The sequence below is a fragment of the Odocoileus virginianus genome, chromosome 4 (assembly GCF_023699985.2).
Source record: "Odocoileus virginianus isolate 20LAN1187 ecotype Illinois chromosome 4, Ovbor_1.2, whole genome shotgun sequence".
In the NCBI taxonomy this organism is placed as follows: domain Eukaryota; kingdom Metazoa; phylum Chordata; class Mammalia; order Artiodactyla; family Cervidae; genus Odocoileus; species Odocoileus virginianus.
The window spans coordinates 22,083,279-22,106,076 of NC_069677.1; the positions used below are offsets into that span (position 1 = coordinate 22,083,279).

Below are 22,798 nucleotides of genomic sequence, written 5' to 3' on the forward strand. Positions count from 1 at the left end.
AGAGGGAGAGAGGGGGAGAGGGGATCTGTTGCAGGCAGGGGAAGGCGTGACCTGAATGGAGAATGCCAGCCAATTCCAGAGTCACACAGGGACCTCAGAACAAAGATAAGGCTGATACCACACTGGGGACGAGCTCGCAGACAGTCAGGCCAAGGGGACCAGGCAGCCAGGAGCACTCAAGGCAGGAAAATGAGGTGAGTGCCAGGGCAGAAGTGGGCATGGGGTGGGCGGGGGGGGGGGGTGGCTTTCAGGGACCAGATGCCAAGTAGCCCTGGAAGGTCTGACCTTGTCTCTGGGCAGACTCACCTGCGTGTCCTGTGGTTGGTGCAGGGGCTCCTCATCAGTTCTTGGGGCTCTGAGAAGGGAGCCAGGCTGGGGCCTTGCCTGGGACTCCAGAGACTTGCAACTTGAAACGGGAGGCTGTGGCTCTGTGCAAATGCCGCCGGTGCCGCTGGAGCTCAGATTTCTCCTCTGCCAACGCAGGGTGCTGCCCGCCGACCAGTGTGACTTTCCTCCTGTTGCCCACAAGGTTGAGTTTTTGTTTTCCTTCTTTAAAAAGAACACTGGTTTCTCTCTTCCAACACTCTGTGAGTTAAATATGTGTTTGTGTGTTTATTTGCTCTGACCGGAAAAGAAACCAGATCCCCATTGCTCAGCTCTGTGGCTTCTTAAACCTTCAGAAGTTTGCTAGTTTAAACCTCAGTTTAGAAATGCAAAAACCTGTCCACATTTTACAGTCCCCTATAAATTTCTGCATTTATTACTGAAATCAGAAGCCGCCAGTAGCATGAATCAGGCTATGAATTGCACCAAATGACTCTTAAAGGGATATCTCAAATTTAAAAAAAAAGTCTTCCTGATTCTGAACCTAGTATTTTAAATTGCAATTGTTTCCAAGCTCTTCAATATTTCCAATGTCTCAGCCTATACTTAGTTACTAGCTGCTTGTTACTAGACATTGCTTATAAGTTTTCCTCTCCAAGTGTCAAAATCCAGCCACCATAATTATTTTTACTACTTACAAGTGCTTATACTGTTAAAAATACAAAAAAGAAAAAACGAACACTCCAGAGACGTGTTAAGTCTCTGAACACCTCTATTTCCCGTTAATTTTACTCTCAGTTGAAAAAGGGTTTCTATTTGTTTCTCTTCTGCAGTCACCTAGCAACTTTTCAGGGTCTGGGGCCAATGAGGGGCTTCAGGCTGTGTTAACTCTTTGAACTCAGATTACCTGTGGTTTAGAGAGATAATCAGGTCTTTAAGGTTAATCCAATCACTCCGTTCTTTTTAAATCCATTGTAATATTAACCCTGCTGTCTAACTTCATTTTCCTTTCTCCTGAAAGAGATGAGATTTATGCCCCTCTACATGGAATGACCATTTGACTCATCTGTCCACCATTCAAGCCTTCACCCTACCACCCAGGACCCCAGCCATACCAAACTATAGGGCCGATGATCAGTTCTGTCTTGGCATTTGCTCACCCCTTAGCTCTCTTATTTCCCCTTTTTCTAGCAGTGGTCCCCAGTCTTTTTGGTACCAGGGACCAGTTTCATGTAAGAAAATTTTCAAGGGATGGGGGGAAGGAGGGAGGGGTTCAGGCTTCAGGCAGTAATGCAAGCTACAGGGAGCGACAGATGAAGCTTTGCTCACTGGTCCGCTGCTCACCTCCAGCTGTCCAGCCTGGGTCCTGACAGGCGGCAGGCTGGTACCAGTCCTCAGCCGGCCCAGGGGTTGGGGACCACTGTTCCACAAGATGATCATTCAAGCTTGCTCAAACATCACCTCCTCTTCCCTGCTCAGTTTCCCCAGAGTCAGCATCTTATCCTTTGTGCTTTTTCTGTCCTTGGGAGTTACCTCGCTTAGTATCATCATGTTGAAATGTCCAGCCTGAAAGTCCCTTAAGGAATAGGATCTGTGGTTTGTTCACCTTTGTATGCCTCGTACCTAGCATAATGTCTGTTTCATGCATGCAATCATTTCATTGCATACAATCAATACTGGCTGAATTGAATTCAGTTATTCAATAGCAAAACTTCTGGAAAAGTGCTCCACCAGAAGTCTCTAAAAGGTCTGGCCTCATACAGACACAACACTTCAGAGTTTGCAAAGCACTTGTAAAGTCTCTGTCGCATCTGGTCTTCAGATTTTGGATGAGGTAAGGGTTTATGGAGATAGGAGGATAAAAGAGTTAAGCCACTTGCCCAAAGCCACACTGATGATCTTGAAAAAGCCCAGACCCAAATCTGGATCTTTGGGCTCCAAGTTTAGTATTTCTTTCTATAATACTATGCCAGACTCTCAACCAAGTATATTATTCTACATAAGCAGCTCTCAACCCTAGCTGTACATTAGAACAATCTATAGTACATTTTAAAAAATGCCAATGACCAGGCCTCACTCCAGACCAATTAAACTAAAATCTGTTGGGGAGGGACTTTTGTATTAGTATTTTTTTTTTTAATTTTCACATAAAGCTATGGGTTTTTTGAATTATTTTTCACAGGATTAATTGCTTTGGCCAGATGCCTAGGCATGATATGGGCATGAACCCAGTTTCCTCTGTGAGCCTTTGTTATTGCTGCTTTCTGTAGAAGCTAACTCACCATATGGCATTGGGCATGACATGTCACCTCTCGGGGTATCCTTTTTGTCCTCTGTCAAGTAAGAGTGTCAAAGAGATCTACACAGGCCTTTTCAACTCTTCTATCCCAAAACAGTCTTGGTGTTGCGTAGGCTGAAGTGAGGAGTGAATGGAAAGGATAGAAAGTGCTACTTGTTCCACAACCATGGCTATATGCCGGCATTTTTTATGCATTCCTCAGAGGCTGCTCCTACAGTAGGGCTTATGAAATCCCGGCTTTATATATTACTTGTGACATTTCAAACAAATGTAACTAAACTTTTTGATTAGTCGGAGAATAGATAGCAGGTGTCAGAATTTGTACAGCCGGTGCCTGGTGGATAAGAAGCCAAAAACACTCAGAGAGCGTGATGGGAAATGGAAGCCGCCACTTGCATTCTTTGATTTGCAGCCCCGCAAGCAAGCAAGCGAGCATATGCTCAGGCTTATTATGTGAAAAGAGAGATTTGTTTCATATGTTTGAAACTGTTTTGAAATGCAAACAAAATAGAACAGAGTGCTTCACAGGCCTTCCTCCTACGCTGACCAGTTGCCTACTGCATGTGGTCTGAGGCCTCTGAGGATAGATGGAGCCATCCGCCTGGGCCAGCCCATGACAGAACCAGCAGCAGGAAGCTCAGGGTCTCCTCCATGTGGTGTGAAAAAAGCAGAAGTGGAGAAAACTGACCTTTCAGCCTTGCATAATCCGGGTGTTGCTATTGCAGGGAAGTCCAGTTTGGGAGCCAAAGCTCATTCCTAACCCCTGCTTTTCGGGAAGCAGCCTGATGGGGTAATAGTAACTAATGTTTGACTAGGGCTGGACATCTGACAAAGTACTTGCTCTCCAATTCTCCTTTACTGTGACAGCAGCTTCAGGGGTTGTCATTACTATCGACACTTAATGAATGAAGAAGTCGAGAGGGAGACCTTACATGACTTCCCCGAGATGGGTTAGTTAGATGAATGAAGTCAAAGTCTGGACTGGAATCCAGCTCTTTCAACCCAAGACCAGTGCCCTCCCTTCCTCAAGAGGCACTTAACCAGAATTTCCAGTGCAGGTTGGAAATATCAGTATATTTCCTCATTTCAAAGTGGGGCTGCCTGACCCCTGCAAGCCAGAGTTTTCAGACTTACCTCTCCTACTACTTCATCAGAGAGCTTGGACCCATGCCTGCCTTTCTCTCTGCCTTGGAGGCCCTTCCTCCACAGATTGGTTTGTAAAAATATTGACCCTGGCAATTAGATGAAAACATTTTGTTTCCTTAGTTGCATCTCACGTGTTGCTATTGTAGAGGCCTAGGAAAAAATTTACCTCTATTTTTCTTAATTGAATAAATAGCGCAAGGTCCTTCCAGACACATTTGAACATTTTACATACACAAAAGTAAAATTGAAAGCACTCATTTTTATTGAGTGTAATTTTATGTTACCACTTCAGAGATAACTACTGTTAATACCCCAAAGGTACCCTTCTAGGCCTTTTTGCACTTATATATTTCTCTTTTATGTAAATATTATATAAGACGGCTAGATAATTTCATTGCAGTTATCTCATTGTGTTTATACACTCAAAAATTCATATAAATGCATATAGACACATATATGCATTTTTTTACTGAGCAGGGCAGGGTAGGTTGGGAGAAACAACTTTCTGATTAGTCAGATTCTAACTATTAATGTTACAATGCTGGTATAACTCCCCAGAACTTACTTTTTAGACTATATATTAATAAGACTCTGGCCCCACATTCATGCTTTAGCTCATTCATTCATTCATCATCTATTATATACTAGGCTTTATACTGGGTCCTTTACATATATCATCCTTAATATTCATGTGAGCTCTGTAAATTAGAAACTATAATCTTCACTTTACATTTGAGGAAACCTGGACTCAGAGACTAATTCCCCAAGATTTCACAGCCAATAAGGAAGTGAGCTGGGATTTGAACCCAAATACACCTAACTTCAGGGCTGTGCCTAAAGCATTGCTCTAATTGGAAGCATGTATAGGGAACTCAAATCTGGAGTGAAGGATATTCCATGGTATCCTGGGCAGCTTTGAGTTGGATGGTGGAGGATAAATGAGATGACCAGGTGAGGAATGAGTGGGGCATGTGTGATGGAGTCGAGGCCGGGATGGGTGTGGCATGCTTCCAGAATGATCTGCCTCAGGCTGGTATGAGATGAAGCTGGACAGGCAAATCAGCACTAGATGAGAAAGGGCTCATCAGCCACCCCAGTAGCAGATGCTTTGCCCTGCAGGCACAGCGAAGCCACACGGACACGTCTGTGTTTTAGAAAATCAAATTTGGCAGAAGATTGCTAAATGGCATGAAATGGGGCCCAAGGAAATCAGTTAGGATTCAATAGCAATAGTTCAGATAAGAACATTTAAATTAATTGACTGAGGAGAAACAGAGAGGTTTCCAAAACATAGGAATCAGAATAAATAAGATTTAGGGGAGAAACTGACGAGCCAGGTTTGGGATGTTTGAGTTCAAGGTCCTTGAGTCTTGCAGAGGAACAATCTATTGGATGCCGTGGTTGTACTGTACATTGACCATTAGGTTTTTGACAAGCCTTAAACATTCTGCCTCATTATTGCATCAGCTACTTGGGTGTGTTCTGTAAGTTTTAGTTGAATTTCCCATGTCCTTTATACAACTCTTAACAGTCTATTATCTTGGATTCCTTCAACTGGAAATAGATTGTAAGTTTTTGATCCTTTTACAAGAACACTTATCAAAGGGGAGGGGGAAAAAACTTGTTTTGGTCATTTCTTCTTAATTCAAAATTTTATATTTCTTGATTAATTTTGTTAAATTTGTTTAAGGTACTGCAGATCCCATCATCAAGTACAAGCCTTATCTCAATATTTCCATGTTACTATTACTTTTTAGAAAACTGAATCAAGAGTTTATGATTCTTAAATTAAGCTGAGCTGAAGAACTTGTATCACTTTTTACCTATGAAATTTATATTCTAAACCAAAAAACAATATGTCTCAGAGTCCCAAATATGATATTTTCTGGGAAAGTTTAATACTATTATGGAATCTTTAAAAGAGCACAACTGGGAGAAACCTTAAAAATCAAGTTACTATCCACCAGTATTATACAGTGGATAAGCAAGGCCCACAAGGGAAAAATAATTACAGCAAGTCAGTGACAGGCTGGGAACTTGGTCTCCTGGCTGTTGATCTAGTTAAATGACAAGAACCGCTATCTGAGTGTGAGTGAATCCATTCATGTTTTTTCAGGTGGCTCCTTCTTTCTCATGCTCTTTGCTTCTCCTTGCTGAAGGCCTCAGCCCACCTTGTGGAGCTTAACAACATGTTTGGCCAGATCCAGTCTCCTGGCTATCCGGACTCCTATCCAAGTGATTCAGAGCTGACTTGGAATATCACTGTCCCAGAGGGATTTCGAATCAAGCTTTACTTCATGCACTTCAACTTGGAATCCTCCTACCTCTGTGAATACGACTATGTGAAGGTGAGATCCTGGTGTTCCCTTACCGTGTCAGGTTCTCTACTGGAGAATCTGCTGGGAGTTAGAGGAACCTAGATGAATCAGATGCTGTGTTTGCCCCACCCCCCCAGGCTGGCAATCCAGTGAGGGAGAAATACAATATCATAACACGACAAATGAAGGTTGCAGATGGTACGCTAGGTGCAGGTTGAGTAGAAAGACCTAGAAAAGATCTTAAGGAAGATGAGATTGGCAAAGTGTTACTCAAATACAGCCTTCCCTTTTCCTTTCTGTTCTCAAAGTCTACCATTTCTGCTAACCTCTGCCCCAATGTCACCTTTAGTCCAACAAGCAAAAGAGACTCCAGAGTAAAAGCTATTGTTGTATCCAAAGCTGAGGCATTAGAAAACATTGTTCAGTTCCCTAGGTAATGATCAAGGTAATGAGAAGTGTAGAGTATGCTGCAAGGGAAATAAAAGGTGAGGTTGGAAGGTTGGATTGGAGTGAGATTCTGAAGGGCTTTGAATGTAATGCTAAAGAGTTTGGATTTTATCAGCAAAGAGTATGGGGTCACCACAGGAGATGGATGTGAACTATGGATGTAAAAAACAAAGGGAAAAGGAGCAGGAAATGATTGCAGCATCAAACAACAATTTCTCAGGATTTAGAAAGTACTCACAAGCAATGCCATAGAAGCTGTTCTCTTCTAAAAGTGGAGCTAAGAAAGGTCAAAGTACTTCTGAGAGGTGACACACATCACAGTTTTATCTGATTCAAAAAGAGGTGAGGACCTATGAACCTACTTATAACCTTTAACCTCTCTCTGGCTTCTTGGAAGAAGCTCTTATCAAACCACTCTAGCACAGACTTCCTATACATTTGGTGTTAGTATAGTTTCATTTTTCTACAGCCATAATTCAGTAAGAATTAACCTGGTATTAACCAGAATGTTTGATCATCAGCAAAGAAGTGAGTTGACAAGATGTTTTTACACTTATAATCTCATTCAACCTTTAAAACAATCCTATGAGATAGGTATTGCTATCCCATTTACAAGCAAAGACACAACCCCAAGAAGGTGAAGCAACTCACCCAAGGTTGTGCAGCTAGTAAATGATGGGTCAAGATTCCAAATTCATGTCTTATGACTTTCAATACTGCATTCTTTTGGCTCTGCCAAACTGCTCACAAGCTGTATTCCACTGAGCCCTAGGATACTGCAGAGGCTGACAAGGGCACCGGGGCAGGGGCCGGGGAAGCCTGGTAAGTGGGGCTGTGAACTCCCACCCTGATTAACTCATTTTGAATGATGAGTGTTGCTGATTACATATGTTGGATATGCATCTAGTATCCCATTTAAAGCAAGTTTTCTGTGACTAAAAACTTTCTAAAATTGGTCCTCCGTGGCACAGTTTTTCAATTTCAGCACTATTGACATTTTGAGCCAGATAATTATTGCCGAAGAAAGCTATTCTGCAAATTATAGGATTTTTAGCAGCATCCCTGGCTTCACTTACTGGATGTCAATAGCACTCACACTCCAGTTGTGACAACCAAAAATGCCCCCAGCAGTTATCGATAGCCCCAGAGGAGCAAAAGCTCAACATGTGAGAACCGATGCTCTCTCTGTGCCACTGCCCATCTTTGAATGTCCTGTGCTAGGAACTGTGAGAATTTAAGGACCCAGAAATCTAGTCCGTTACCAAAAGAGATGAGCCTAGAAAAAAAGCCATTACACAGGTGGAAAAGAGTAATGATGATAAAAGATTGACAAAGAAAGAATGAGAAATGTTGTAACTACCTGCGCTCAGAGATGATATGGCTTGGTAATCTAGATCAAATACAGTTTCTATAAATTCATTACAAATGGAGCCAACTTCTCAGAGTCACAAAGATCAAACAGGGAGTATTCACCAAGGCCCTAAGTGTTCATCATCATAAACTGAAATTTCTAACGAACAGGTTAGTTATGTCTTCTAGGATATAATCTAGCCTCTGGAAGAACCGAACTCCAGGATCCCAGATGTATTATGGGTAAGGGGCATTTGGTTAGCAGAATCCTCCAGCCCATTCCCCTAGCTAATGCTGGCTGTACCACCATTGTATTCTCAAATATTTACATTGGAGAGTGAACTTAGCAGAAGGAAAATGACCAAACATTGGCTTAATACAAGAGTAAATTCCATTGATTTAGACAAGGCTAAATGTGAACTTCCTAACTGCTTTTTATCTACTTTCAAACATGTCAAACATCTAGAAATTTTGCCAGTGGAAACATTTGCCTTTAGTAGTAATTAAGGCCTCAAGACCACAGAAATTGCAAAATTTTTTTTTCTTTAGCTGTGACAATGACTTATTTTCATTATTTCCCATCCCTCCACTGCAAGAATTCACTCTCAATTCATTTGCAATTTTTTTTTTTCTAACAAGTTTTCCTCTTTTTGAGACAGAGGTCAAGTCTGCCCTTGTTAGGACACCTTTGGGGCTTCCCTGGTGGCTCAGCTGGTAAAGAATCTGCCTTCAATGCAGGAGACCTGGGTTCGATCTCTGGATTGGGAAAATCCCCTGGAGGAGGGCATGGCAACACACTCCAGTATTTTTGCCTGGAGAGTCCCCATGGACAGGGGAGCCTGGTGGGCTGCAGTCCATGGGGTTGCAAAGAGTCGGACACAACTGAGTGACTAAGCACAGCACAGCACAGAACTCCATTACCAAGATGATAAACACACAATAGAGGACGTAACCCCATCCTTTGCTCCCAAATAAATGGATTCTCCTGACAAGATAGATTAAGGAGTTGACATTGGCTATTTTGTAATGGAAAAAAAAAAGAAACAAAAAACACTGTACTTTTCAAGGGCCATGATAGAACGTGAAGACCTCTTCTGACCCTGAATTAGGAACACTGGAATACATTTATGCCCAAAGCTTAGCTTTTCTGGCTGGAGAATATTTTGCAGGTTAATTGATGATTTCTATCCAGGGTGATATGACACCTTCCTGAAAATTCAAGGAGATGGGACTAGGCCCTCTGGAAGGGCACCATGCTCTGGGTCCTTGCCTGGAGTTTGGGAACTTCCTGTTCTGGTCCCAGATCCGCCACTAACTCTCAAATGATCTGGAGTGGACAAGACAGTCTTTTAGCACTCTCTGCTCCAAAATTAGACTTGTGACCTATGAGCATAGCAAAGAATCAGTCTGGGTGAGACAAGACAGAATTTGAGCCACTATCTGAAGTGCCCGACAGTTTTCCCAATTCCTTTAGAAGGGATTAACATATTGGACAGAGGTATGTCTTTCCTCGGGCTTGCACAGCTCACTTCCTTCCAGAATGCTGTCCAGCACCATCACTGGCCCCTCTGCAGAGGTTTTAGCAGCTATGGGGCCTGAGTAGGCCTTCCTTCACAGGACACTGCACCCTGATCAGCTGTCAACTGGTGCTCACATGGAGACAGGCCCAGTGCCCTTGCTCACACGTGCCTGGCAGAGTTCCCCTCCTAGACTCAAGAACTTATGGAATGTCAAGCTGCAGAGGGATGCTGGAGACCCACCTAGGCCCACGTTGTTGTTACTGTTTTTCAAATACTTTCTCCCCAGTGGACGTTTTTCTTCTTAGAAATCTTCTAGTAGTCCTGATTCAGGAGACAGAAGTGGGGCTGTTGGGGCTGAAGGTGGCTCAGAAGCTCACTCTGCTTACTTAGCCTCCTTGGTCCCCCCGAAGGTCACAGGCTTGTAGGAATTACAGTTTGTGTGCATGCATAGGAACATGCTAGATTGCTTCAGTTGTGTCAGACTCTTTGCAACTCTATGGATTGTAGTCCTCCAGGCTCTTCTGTCCATGGGATTTCCCAGGCAAGAATACTGCAGTGGGTTGCCCTGCCCTCCTCTAGGGGATCTTCCCAATTCAGGGATTGAACTCCCGTCTCACATCTCCTACGCTGGCAGGCAGGTTCTCTGTGACTAGCACTACCTGAAAGTGAAAGTGAAGGTGGTTCAGTCTTGTCTGACTCTTTGAGGCCTCGTGAACTATACAGTCCATGGAATTCTCCAGCCAGTTCTGGAGTGGGTAGCCTTTCCCTTCTCTGGGGGATCTTTCCAACCCAAGGATCAGACCCAGGTCTCCCGTATTGTGGGTAGATTCTTTACCAGCTGAGCAACAAGGGAAGCCCAAGAATACTGGAGTGGGTAGCTTATCCCTTCTTCAGTGTATCTTCCCGACTCAGGAACTGAACCAGGGTCTCCTGCATTGCAGATGGATTCTTTACCAACTGAGCTATCAGGGAAGCCCAACTGGGAAGCCCCAATTACAGCTTAGATACTCCCTAAGTTCTCAATTCAGTTACAAGACTAGTATTTCCATCTGAGAACTCAGAAGTTTTCAAACCCAGAAGACTTCCACATCCAGTTGAAACCCATTGAATTTTTAAAATTGCATTCTCTCCCTAACTCTCTACCCCCAGGATATGTGGCTTTTCTGGCTATGAGTGAGAAAGAGGCTCTTCCTTCTCATCTGAATGAAGTATGAGCGTGCTGGCCATATCACCCTCAGACAAGTCAATGCCCCTTTACAAAATTCTGTTCTTTCATTTGTTCCATGAGCAGTAAGATGAGATGACCCCTAAGGTCCCAAAAACTCTAGAATTTTAATCTTAATTATCCTTTCCAGAGCTTTCCAGATGACCTCACTAAATCCTCATTATCTTAGGTAGGATAATGCCAGAAAATAGTAATAATATGGTCCAACAGCCACTTCTCCAAGTTCCTTGGCCATAAGCACTCCATCAAGAGACCATAGTCTGCTGGAGTTGCCTTCGTGACACGTCATTTAAAGAGAACTTGTAAATATATCATTCTAGTGCTGTTCTTTTTCAAAGGAACTTTGAATATCACACATTTCCTTCTGGTGAGATAATACTCCTGTCCTGAGGATCTTTCACTCTGTGACTGAATTCTCCTGGCAGGCCTGGGAGTGTTTAAAGGACCACCAAAGAACCTCCAGTTCACAGGAATCCTTTCTGCCCAGCCACAGTTCCACAGACTGCCCTTCCCATCCTGGCCCATCAGGGTCATGATGGCGAAATTGCTGACACTGCACATCAGCAGCTTGAAGAAGAGCAGGACCCTAGGGCTGTGGTCCAGATACTCTCACTTTATGAAAATTCCTCTCTAGCCTGATCTCCTGCAGTCCTTGGTCTTCAAGGCTCATGAGCATCTGCACAACAGTATTTGCCTCCTTGGAATGTGGCTGCCTCCTTGGAATGTATGGACTCCTGCAGTGTACAGACAGGCGTAGGAGTCACATCTGGTTAATGCCACAGGCGAGGGGCGGAGCACAGACACGGGCCAGGGAACAGGAGGCCTGGATTCTTGTGGCCATTCTCTATAACTAAGAGACCCTGGGCAAGGGATTCCTCTCTCACATACAGGAAGTTGAGCCAGATGGTCTCTAAGGCTCATCTAGCCCTGATATTCTATGTATCAAAGACCCCAGGAATCATGGTTCAACTTCATGATCATCACGCTGAAGCCCAGGGGAGGGCAATTCTTGGGCCAAGGTCACACTGGGACCAGACTTTATATCTTAAAACATTCAGTCTGTTTTTCCTTTAAAAATATTAAGTCACAGTGAAAGCCCCCATCATATGGAGGCTTAGGCTTTTAAGTATAATGTAAGGCAAGTGTTGTATGGATGCGAGAGTTGGACTATAAAGAAAGCTGAGCACCGAAGAATTGATGCTTTTGAACTGTGGTGTTGGAGAAGACTCTTGAGAGTCCCTTGGACAGCAAGGAGATCCAACTGGTCCATCCTAAAGGAGATCAGTCCTGGGTATTCATTGGAAGGACTGATGCTGAAGCTGAAACTCCAATACTTTGGCCACCTGATGTGAAGAGCTGACTCGTTTGAAAAGACCCTGATGCTGGGAAAGATTGAGGGCAGGAGGAGAAGGGGACAATAGAGCATGAGTTGGTTGAATAGCATCACTGACTCAATGGACATGAGTTTGGGTAGGCTCTGGGAGTTGGTGATGGACAGGGAGGCCTGACGTGCTGCAGTTCATGGGGTCACAAAGAGTCTGACATGACTGAGCGACTGAACTGAACTGAAGGCAAGTGTTGGCTATAATCAAACTTAATCTCTTAAATGTAGTAGGGCACTGTCTTTTAGAATGTCCAGAAGAGACTTTTTTTTTTTCAGAAATGCAATCAATTATGATTCCTTTAATTGAGCATCAGGTGAAGTAACTGATTTGTGCTGAGAAAGGAGTCCTGGAGCTATACTTACTGCAAAGTTCAGTTCAGTTCAGTCGCTCAGTCGTGTCCAACTCTGAGACCCCATGAATCGCAGCACTCCAGGCCTCCCTGTCTGTCACAAACTCCTGGAGTTTACTCAAACGCATGCCCATAGAGTCGGTGATGCCATGCAGCCATCTCATCCTCTGTCGTCCCCTTCTCCTCCTGCCCCCAATCCCTCCCAGCATCAGGGTCTTTTCCAATGAGTCAACTCTTCGCATGAGGTGGCCAAAGTATTGGAGAAAGGTACTCAGAAATCAGCACCACCAAGGGAACAGCAGATTCACACATCCTCTTTTCAAGCTCACTTCATGGCATCTGTTCATTGGAAAAGGAGATAATAAAAACCTGCATTTGGCTTTCATTCTCTTTCTCTCTTTTTCCTTCCCTTATTGAATGCACACAACTCAACTGGCAACTGCTAAATACTCTTGTGATGTAACACTATTTTTCTCCTCTTAACCCTATATTCTTGATATATTCAACATTTTTTTTTCCCATTCTCTTCACTTCAGCCCCTTAGTTCCAGTTCTTATTCTTCTCACCTAGTTTATTATAATAGCCTCCTAAATGTCTACCAACGGTCAGTCTCTCCCCATCCAATCCTTCCTCTACATGTGTCCAGAGAGATGTCCTTAAACACTGCTTTGATTGTGCCAGCCTCAAAACCTTTCAACAGTTTCCCACTGCCTATGGAATGAAGAATTCTATTGAATTCTAAGAATTCTATTGATATCCTATCGTAAGTTGGACACTGCACCAAAGACGGGGCCCATGAAGATGAATAAAACAGTAACTGCCCTATAGGAACTCACAATTTCATAGTATATCATGAGACAAGTATATAATTAATAAGCTAAAACTGAAAAGAGGAACACAAGAGTATGACTCAGTATATATGCTGTAAAATGGTCATTTCTGGAAGTTCAAAAAAGGCTTTGGAAATGGTTGATGTTTGAGATAAGTCTTGAAGGATAAATAGGAATTTAACAATTTCTATTTAACAATTCCCTTAATGCCTTGATCTCCCTAAGCATTGGTTTTTTGATTATACCAAAAAAAAAAAAAAAAAAAAAGACTACAGTACCTTCCTCGAAGGTTATGTGAGGATTTAAGTGAAATGATGGCTGTGAGTGGAATCAATACTGTGAAAAGGCAAACATTTTCAGTGGTTTGGCGATCAGGGTCTAGAGCCAGTCAGACCTAGAGTCAGGTCCTATCTCCACTACTTACGGTAAAATAGGGATAACAATAATGCCTGTCTCCTGGGCTTATTACTGTGAATGCCAAGTGAGGTAAATGCTGTATTTGCATGTGTCCAATGCCTATGTAATGAGCTCAGGAAGTATTATTTCAGTGGTGATGATGGCAAGGGTGTGAGTACTGAAGCGCCAGCTGGTATCACTGGATGCTCGGTGAGTGTCAGTTTCCTCATCTCCTCTAACACTAACTGGTTGCCTATGACCTTGCTCAAGTCACTGAGTTTCTCAATTTATGGGAAAGTACTTTGAACAGACTGGTCAAATCCAAGAAGCTGTTTATTTCTGCTGTGTGTTCACCTTGTAGTAACACAAGTTTATGGCAATGTCAACTAAAAAATATAGTCACAACCTGAAAGTAGAGAGCTATTTTCTTTGGTGGGAATGTTTAGGACTCCAAGCCCGGGAGGCAGCATCTCAGTAGCTCTGAGAAAACTGTTCCAAGGAGGCCAGAGGGGGAGTCCAACTATATACTGGTTTGCAACAAAGGGAGGAAGCAATCTGAACATCAAAGATCAGATTTCAAGCTAAGGAATTTAGTGTTCTATGTACGGGAAGATACAAGCTTCTGGGCTCAGTAAATTTATTCCTTTCATATGCACCTCTGCTCTCTGGTGCCAAATCCTGTTTCCTTGTTCACCTTAAGGAGTGGCAGATGGCTGCTTCTTGCATTCCCCCAGCTCCTTAGCAATCACGGTTAGAGGGGTGACAGCATCTGTTGAATGCCAGTTTTGGGAAGCCCTCATTCACATTCGGAGGCCAGAAATCAGCAATGGCTATGATATTTCCTGTTTATTGATATGGCAGGAGATATTTTAGTTTTATAGCACTTTCTAATCTATTACCTTCTTTGATGCTCATGGACTAGGGAGAGCCAGAATTATTACACCTAATTTACAGGAAAGGACACTGAGCATCAAGAGCTTAAGTGCATTCATCTAGGACTTTATAGCAAAGCCAGGTCTCAATCCCTGGTCTTCTTACTCCCAAGTTAAGATTGGGTCTCTCTGTTTGGCCCTTCTCAGAACAGGTTTTATCCTGAACAGAGTATCAGGATTTTTATATGCTTCCTGGTTACAAGAGAAATTTAGTAAAATTTTGTAAAACTGTGGGACCTTGAGGGCCACTGTGTTATCTAGGTTTTGTTAAAGAACTTTCTCTCTTATCCTAACTTTTCGAGGAAAAAAATATTTTATAAAAATAAGAGGAAATGGAATCTGTGCTATGAAGGATGGAAAAAGTGAAAGTGAAGTCGCTCAGTCGTGTCCGACTCTTTGCGACCCCATGGACTGTAGCCCACCAGGCTCCTCCATCCATGGAGTTTTCCAGGCAAGAGTACTGGAGTGGGTTGCCATTTCCTTCTCCAGAGGATCTTCCCCACCCAGGGATCGAACCCAGTTCCCCCACATTGCAAGCAGATGCTTTTACCATCTGAGCCACAAGGAAGTGTTTGATTTATCTGTTTGTGGCATACAAGTTCTAATAGTAAACTCAAGGTCATTGTATGGACTGTCAGCCTCATGAGCTCAGGGCCTATGTCTGTGTTTGTTTCTCATAGTGAATACAGTCCTGGGGGGCAGAACAGGAAAAAGCATGGGTCTCCTGGTGCTGAGCATAAAGGAAAGGGCTCTGGTTTAGAGGTGAGCCACTGACTCCTGCCGAGACATTGGCAAGTCACCTGTCTGTTCTCAGCCTCAGTTTCTCCATCTGCTCAGTGAGGAAATTGGACTGGCTGGCCTCTCCCAGTCAGTCCTTCCAGTACCGATTCTCCTTTCCCAAGCCTCTCTGGGTCAGTCTGCATCCTGCTGTATACTTGAGAGATAAGTCCCTCCTGTGGCCCTGCTCCAAGACTGACTCCTCTGACCCCCCGGCTCCTAATTTCTGTGCAGCCTCTGTGTTTACTCTGAACATGCCCTCGACCTTCAACTACTGATGCAGCTCTGCTCATTCTCTGGGAGTAGACAGGAGGCCTTACCCCTGAAGAAAAAGAAGAATGAGCAAATGTTTCTCATGAATTTCTATTGTATTCCCTAGTGGAATTCCTCCACTCCAGAGATACCCAGTTCCCAAATCCATTCTAGTTGATTCAGAAGAATCCAGAAGTGAAAATGAGCTTCAGAAACAGTCTGACAAAGGCTTATTTTATGTAGGAGGTGCAATCAGCACAGCCTTGGCAGTGATGGAAAACAGGACGGTCCCAGCTCTGAGGTAGAAAATGTTGGCAAGACTGAGGTGGAATGCTCTGGAGAATAGGTACTCCTGGTGTGCAAATCTGTGGGCTAAGTGTACACAGGCTGCCCTCAGACACACCTTAGTAAAAAGCAGAGCGTGAATTTACTTTGGTGTGCTCATACAAGGAAAAGGGAAAGGGAAGTATTCATTTATTCAATAAATCTTCATTGAATGCCTACCATTTACTAGCACTTGGAGTATAGCAGTAATTAAGACAGAAATGTTTATTGGCATTGCTTACATTACACTGGGGGGAACAGACAATAAACACTAAACACAATCCAAAGTTAATTATATAGTGAGTAGTAAGATATGGAAAAGGAAATGGCAACCCACTCTAATATTCTTGCCTGGGAAATTCCATGGACAGAGGAGCCTGGCAAGTTATAGTCCATGGGGTCACAAAGAGTTGGACCTTAATTAGCAATTAAACCACCGCCACCACCAGTAAGGTAATAGGCAAAGAAATGAAATAGAACAGGGTAAAGAAGGATGCATGTTACCATTGAAATGTATTGGTCAAGGCAGTCCTAGATGAAAGAGTGACATTTGAGCAAAGCCTTGAAGAAGCTGAGAAAGTCAGCCATGTGACTTTCGGGGAAAAGCTCTCAACCAGAGAACAGACAAGACTTTAGAGGGAAAATGCCCGGTATATTTGAAGAACAGCAAGGAAGCCTGGCTTCCCTGATATCTCAGTTGGTAAAGAATCCGCCTGCAATGCAGGAGACCCCGGTTCGATTCCTGGGTTGGGAAGATCCGCTGGAGAAGGGATAGGCTACCCACTCCAGTATTCTTGGGCTTCCCCAGTGGCTCAACTGGTAAAGAATCCGCCTTCAATGTGGGAGACCTGGGTTTGATCCCTGGGTTGGGAAGATCCCCTGGAGAAGGGAAAGGCTACCCACTCCAGTATTCTGGCCTGGAGAATTCCATGGACTGTATAGTCCTTGGGGTTGCAAAGAGTTGGACACAACTGAGTGACTTTCACTTTCACTTTCAAGGAAGGTTGTGTGGCTGGAGCACAAGGGAGAGGGGTAGAAGATGAAGGCAGAGGTACAGATGGGAGCTGGATCGCCATGGGGCCTGGGTCACTGCTGAATGCTCACAGGCAATGGCAGACTTTACTAGCTGCTTTTCTGCCCATGTGTCATTTGACCTTCTGCCTCTTAGAGGATAGAAGGAAGTTCCACCTAGTATGTTTGTGAAAACTGAGGTGAAAGCCAGCAGTGTACTTATAATCAGCAACTTGGGGGTGGATTGGGAGGGCATACAGGAGCCGGCTCTTCACCACTCCAATATTCTAGAAGTTAGTAAACTCAAGTGCAGAGATAATGATAAAATTTTAGAATTGTTAGGAGGTGATGAGTTTTTACATAATTTATTTCTTTTAAATATAATTTATTTAACTGTAAGTTTATGAAACTGAATCTTTCATAATGGCTGTGTCTAACAAAAGCATAGCAAAAATCCCTGAGAAGTGACAGCTGCTCCCTATAGGTTGATACGAGCCAGCTTCAGGGCACTTGCTAGGGAGAGGTTACAATAATACCACATAGTAGTGGTAGGATGCTGGCCAGAACCCAGGTCTTTAGGTCCCTAAGGTTCCAGGGACCTTAAAAATTTCCCCACAAAGATTTGAAGATGTTCTTTCAGACGGGTGCAGGGCAGAGTCCTGGGAGATGTTGGAGGGACACACCAGCTCACACATTCCTGGAAAGTGCCTGGCGACGCTGGCCCGCGGCGGGTCCCTTCTCTCTGCTAGGCACTTACTTAATCACTGCTTTCACCCCAGTGCTGACTGCGACTGACTTGGAGCCAGGCTGCCTCTGCCACAGAAGAACACAACAAGGCTTTGTTTTTGCCTGTCCCCAGGCTATTTTCCTGCCCCTGAACCATTTGGGGCTCAGTCTCCCAGTCCCAGAGGAGATTTGCATGTGAATAGGCCTGTCTCTGAAGTCACAGAAGGGGTGTGTGGAGAGTCTAAGCCATTCATGGGCCAATGAGAGTAAAGTCCTTCCTGGCTCCTCTTCCCAGCCATGACTCCCAGACACTTCAGCCCACACCCCCAGCCCCGCCACACTGAGATGCCCGGCACCGCCAGTTTCCCACCTGCGGGATGCCTGCTTCCCACGCTGGAGGCTACCCCTCCCCAGCCAGCTCTTTCTTCTTCCCAGGCTCTGCTGCCCGGAGACCATCTCCTTTTCTGCCCAGGGCCCTCCTGGCAACTGGGCAGTCCTTCCTGGTAGCAGTGGGATTCCTGGATTCTAAGGACCTGCAGCAGGTCTAGGCCCTCACACTATTCGTGGCATCCAGTACTGATGTCCAGTATTTGCATGTGCACAACACATACTTTGCAAGGGTTCGGAGGTTCCCCCAGCTCCGTTGAGAGATTCTCACTTGAACTAGCAAATATATAAGAACACTTTACTGGGACTCTCAATAGAGCTGGGCCTTGACAGTGGCTTCACCATTATGTGGTCATGTGACTTTCAACCAGTTACTTCACTTCTTTGAGCTCAGTTTCCCCATCTAAGAGAGGAAAAAGATAGTCTTTAATATCCTTTCTATCTCTGACCTGCTATGGTCTTGTAATTCCAGTTATTGAACCAGAGCTGACTCATGTCAGGACATTTAGGTTTTGTCTTAGGTCTGCCGCTGCTCCTGCAGTGCAGTTCAGTTCAGTTCAGCTCAGTCACTCAGTCGTGTCCGACTCTTTGCGACCCCATGAATCGCAGCATGCCAGGCCTCCCTGTTCATCACCAACTCCCGGAGTTTACTCAAACCCATGTCCATCGAGTCAGTGATGCCATCCAGCCATCTCATCCTCTGTCGTCCCCTTTTCCTCCTGCCCCCAATCCCTCCCAGCATCAGGGTCTTTTTCAATGAATCAACTCGTTGCATGAGGTGGCCAAAGTATTGGAGTTTCAGCTTCAGCATCAGTCCTTCCAAGGCACACCCAGGACTGATCTCCTTTAGGACAGTCTGGTTGGATCTCCTTGCAGTCCAAGGGACTCTCGAGAGTCTTCTCCAACACCACAGTTCAAAAGCATCAATCTTATGGCACTGAGCTTTCTTCACAGTCCAACTCTCACATCCATACATGACCACTGGAAAAACCATAGCCTTGACAAGATGGGACCTTTGTTGGCAAAGTAATGTCTCTGCTTTTTAATATGCTATCTAGGTTGGTCATCACTTTCCGTCCAAGGAGTAAGCGTCTTTTAGTTTCATGGCTGCAGTCACCATCTGCAGTGATTTTGGAGTTCCCAAAAATAAAGTCTGACACTGTTTCCACTGTCTCCCCATCTATTTCCCATGAGGTGATGGGACCAGATGCCATGATCTCAGTTTTCTGAATGTGGAGCTTTAAGCCAACTTTTTCACTCTCCTCTTTTACTTTCATCAAGAGGCTTTTTAGTTCATCTTCACTTTCTGCCATAAAGGTGGTGTCATCTGCATATCTGAGGTTATTGATATTTCTCCTGGCAATCTTGATTCCAGTTTGTGCTTCTTCCAGGCCAGTATTTCTCATGATGTACTCTGCATATAAGTTGAATAAGCAGGGTGACAAAATACAGCCTTGACCTACTCCTTTCCCAATTTGGAACCAGTCTGTTGTTCCATGTCCAGTTCTAACTGTTGCTTCCTGACCTGCATACAGGTTTCTCAAGAGGCAAGTCAGGTGGTCTGGTCTTCCTATCTCTTTCAGAATTTTCGACAGTTTATCGTGATCCACTCAGTCGAAGGCTTTGGCGTAGTCAGTAAAGCAGAAATAGATGTTTTTCTGGAACTCTCTTGCTTTTTCGATAATCCAACGGATATTGGCAATTTGATCTCTGGTTCCTCTGCCTTTTCTAAAACCAGCTTGAACATCTGGAAGTTCTCGGTTCATGTATTGCTGAAGCCTGGCTTGGAGAATTTTGAGCATTACTTTACTAGCATGTGAGATGAGTGCAATTGTGCAGTAGTTTGAGCATTCTTTGGGATTGCCTTTCTTAGGGATTAGAATGAAAACTGACCTTTTCCAGTCCTGTGGCCACTGCTGAGTTTTCCAAATTTGCTGGCATGTTGAGTGCAGCACTTTCACAGCATCATCTTTCAGGATTTGTAGTAGCTCAACTGGAATTCCATCACATCCACTAGCTTTGTTCGTAGTGATGCTTCCTAAGGCCCACTTGACTTCACATTCCAGGATGTCTGGCTCTAGGTGGGTGATCACACCATTGTGATTATCTGGGTCATGAAGGTTTTTTTGTACAGTTCTTCTGTGTATTCTTGCCACCTCTTCTTAATATCTTCTGCTTCTGTTAGGTCCATACCATTTCTATCCTTTTATCGATCCCATCTTTGCATGAAGTGTTCCCTTGGTATCTCTAGTTTTCTTGAAGAGATCTCTAGTCTTTCCCATTCTGTTGTTTTCCTCTATTTCTTTGCACTGATCACTGAGGAAGGCTTTCTTATGTCTCCTGGCTATTCTTTGGAACTCTGCATTCAAATGGGAATATCTTTCCTTTTCTCCTTTGCTTTTTGCTTCTCTTCATTTCACAGCTATTTGTAAGGCCTCCTCAGACAACCATCTTGCCTTTTTGCATTTCTTTTCCATGGGGATGGTCTTGATCCCTGTCTCCTGTGCAATGTCACGAACCTCTGTCCATAGTTCATCAGGCTCTCTGTCTATCAGATCTAGTCCCTTAAATCTATTTCTCACTTCCACTGTATAGTCATAAGGGGTTTGATTTAGGTCATACCTGAATGGTCTAGTGGTTTTCTTCAGTTTAAGTCTGAATTTGGCAATAAGGAGTTCATGATCTGAGCCACAGTCAGCTCCCGGTCTTGTTTTTGCTGACTGTATAGAGTTTCTCCACTACTCCTAGGCTATGTGAATTTGGAGATTCATATTGCCAGTCTGGTCCAGAAACTACTATCTACCTGAAATGCATTCACTACATGACTACTTAAAGATGGCTGAAAATACCCTGTCAACTGGAAATTCCACATGGAAAATGGGGGTGGATTATTTCTATTCCTGCTATTACTATTACTGCTAGTGGGCTTCCCCAATAGCTCAGCAGGTAAAGAATCTGCCTAGAAATGCAGGAGACATAGAAGATGTGGGTTTGATCCCTGGGTCAGGAAAATCCCCTGGAGAAGGAAATGGTAACCCACTCCAGTATTCTTGCTGGGATAATCCCATAGACAAAGGAACCTGTTGGGCTACAGAGTCTAGAACAGTTGGACACAACTAATGGACTAAGCACTCACTACTAGCAGTACTCTAATTATTATTATCATTATTATTTTATAGCCAGATGACTTGGTCAGTACTGAAGCAACAACCTACAGTCCCTTTCAAATATGGCCAACTTGAGTCTTAACCACACCAGCTGTGCTATTTTTACTTATGTGACTTTCAAGAACTTCTGAAATGCAACACATACACACATCTCCTTTTTTTTTTTTAGTCCCAGGTTCTTGTCTAGCATCTGGTACTTTTAATTTGCTCCTTCTCATAGTCTCTGAACTTCCCTGATGGCTCAGCTTATAAAGAATCTGCCTGTAGTACAGGAGAGCTAGGTTCGATCCCTGGGTTGGGAAGATCCCCTGGAGAAGGGAAAGCCTATCCACTCCAGTATTCCAGCCTGGAGAATTCCATGAACTGTATAGTTCATGGGGTCACAAAGAGTCGGACATAACTGAGCGACTTTCACTTTTACCATCTTTAACTGCAGTTTGGGCAGCTGAGTAAAGTAGTATCATTGGGCTGTTTCCCCTGGCCCAGTCCCTAGAATCAGGAGTTCTGGGTCCAGGGCTGTCACTGAAACACGGGCCTAAATTCACACACCTAGAGAAATCCTTTGAAACCCAGGAAAGTAAGGGGGAGGTTAATATTATAGTAATAATAATATTATTAATAATATTATATTATTAATAATATTATATTAATAATAATATTATTCTGTTGTGGATGAAAGCTGTCAGAGATCCTTTAAATTAACTCTGGTCCGCTCTTCTAAAATTAGGAAAATATCTTCACCATGTCACCCACCTCCCGGGACCATTAGGAAGTTTGTAAAGTACAGAGAGTCAAAGAGACCTAAGGTGTCAGATGAGGAGGCCGTGCGGCGAGGACTCCCTCGGTTCCCTTCCCACCCCATTAACCTGTGATCTGGGGGCCTCATAAAAAGAGAGGTCTGTGCTGCTGGCTCCAGTGAGGTTAGGAATGAAGGAGTGGAACCAGAAAACAAGGCATCCAGGAATGGTTTCAATCTCTTAATTCTTCTTCAAATGTGTGAAATTACCCACACTCCACTTAGCTGGGAGTCCAGAAAGATGTCACCTCAGTTGGCTCAATCTTAGTGCCCCTGTTTTTCTCTCTGAATTCCTGAGTGCTGACTATATTTCAGGTAACTCTCTACATAGTTTACATATATGTTCACCAAGTCCCGTGATTTATAAATACTATTATTTTCACTATTTTACAAATGAGGAAAACCTATCTACAGAGCAGTTTCAATTTGTAGGACTGTCATAATAAATTACCATTAACCTAGTGGTTTATTCATTTACTTATAAATAAATAAATATATAGCTATTTCTTCTGTCACAGTTCTGGAGGCCAGAAGTCTGAAATTAAAGTGTCAGTGGAGCCATGTGACCTCTGAAGGCAATCAGCACACTCTCTGAATATCTGCCTAAATTAAGCCTGAACAGTTCTTCAAGGGCCCAGAGAAGATGTCAAAGGGACTCAAGGATATAGCTTGGGAACACTGACAAGCAAATCTCTAAAGTATTTGGACTTATAGGACAGCCTTTCTGAGAGAAAAAAAAATTGAGGTAGAATTGATATACAGTTGTAGTTCATTCACTCAGTTGTGTCCAACTCTTTGCGACCCCAAGAACTGCAGCACTTCAGGCTTCCCTGTCAT

General features: G+C 43.7%; 1 protein-coding gene across 4 annotated transcripts in view; it reads left to right on the forward strand.

Annotated features, from left to right (window-relative positions):
• Positions 1 to 69: 69 nt before the first annotated feature.
• The window catches only part of MASP1 (MBL associated serine protease 1), a 69,924-nt gene continuing 47,195 nt past the window's right edge, over positions 70 to 22,798 (forward strand). The window contains exons 1-2 of one of the 4 annotated variants that reach the window (XM_020870070.2): positions 70 to 194; positions 5,886 to 6,117. In XM_020870070.2, coding sequence (XP_020725729.2) covers positions 190 to 194; positions 5,886 to 6,117 — 237 coding nt within the window. In that variant the 5' untranslated portion in view covers positions 70 to 189. Of the gene's footprint in view, positions 195 to 5,255; positions 5,337 to 5,885; positions 6,118 to 22,798 lie in introns of those variants that run through there. The other 3 variants (XM_020870072.2, XM_020870074.2, XM_020870071.2) reach the window with 3 other exon arrangements.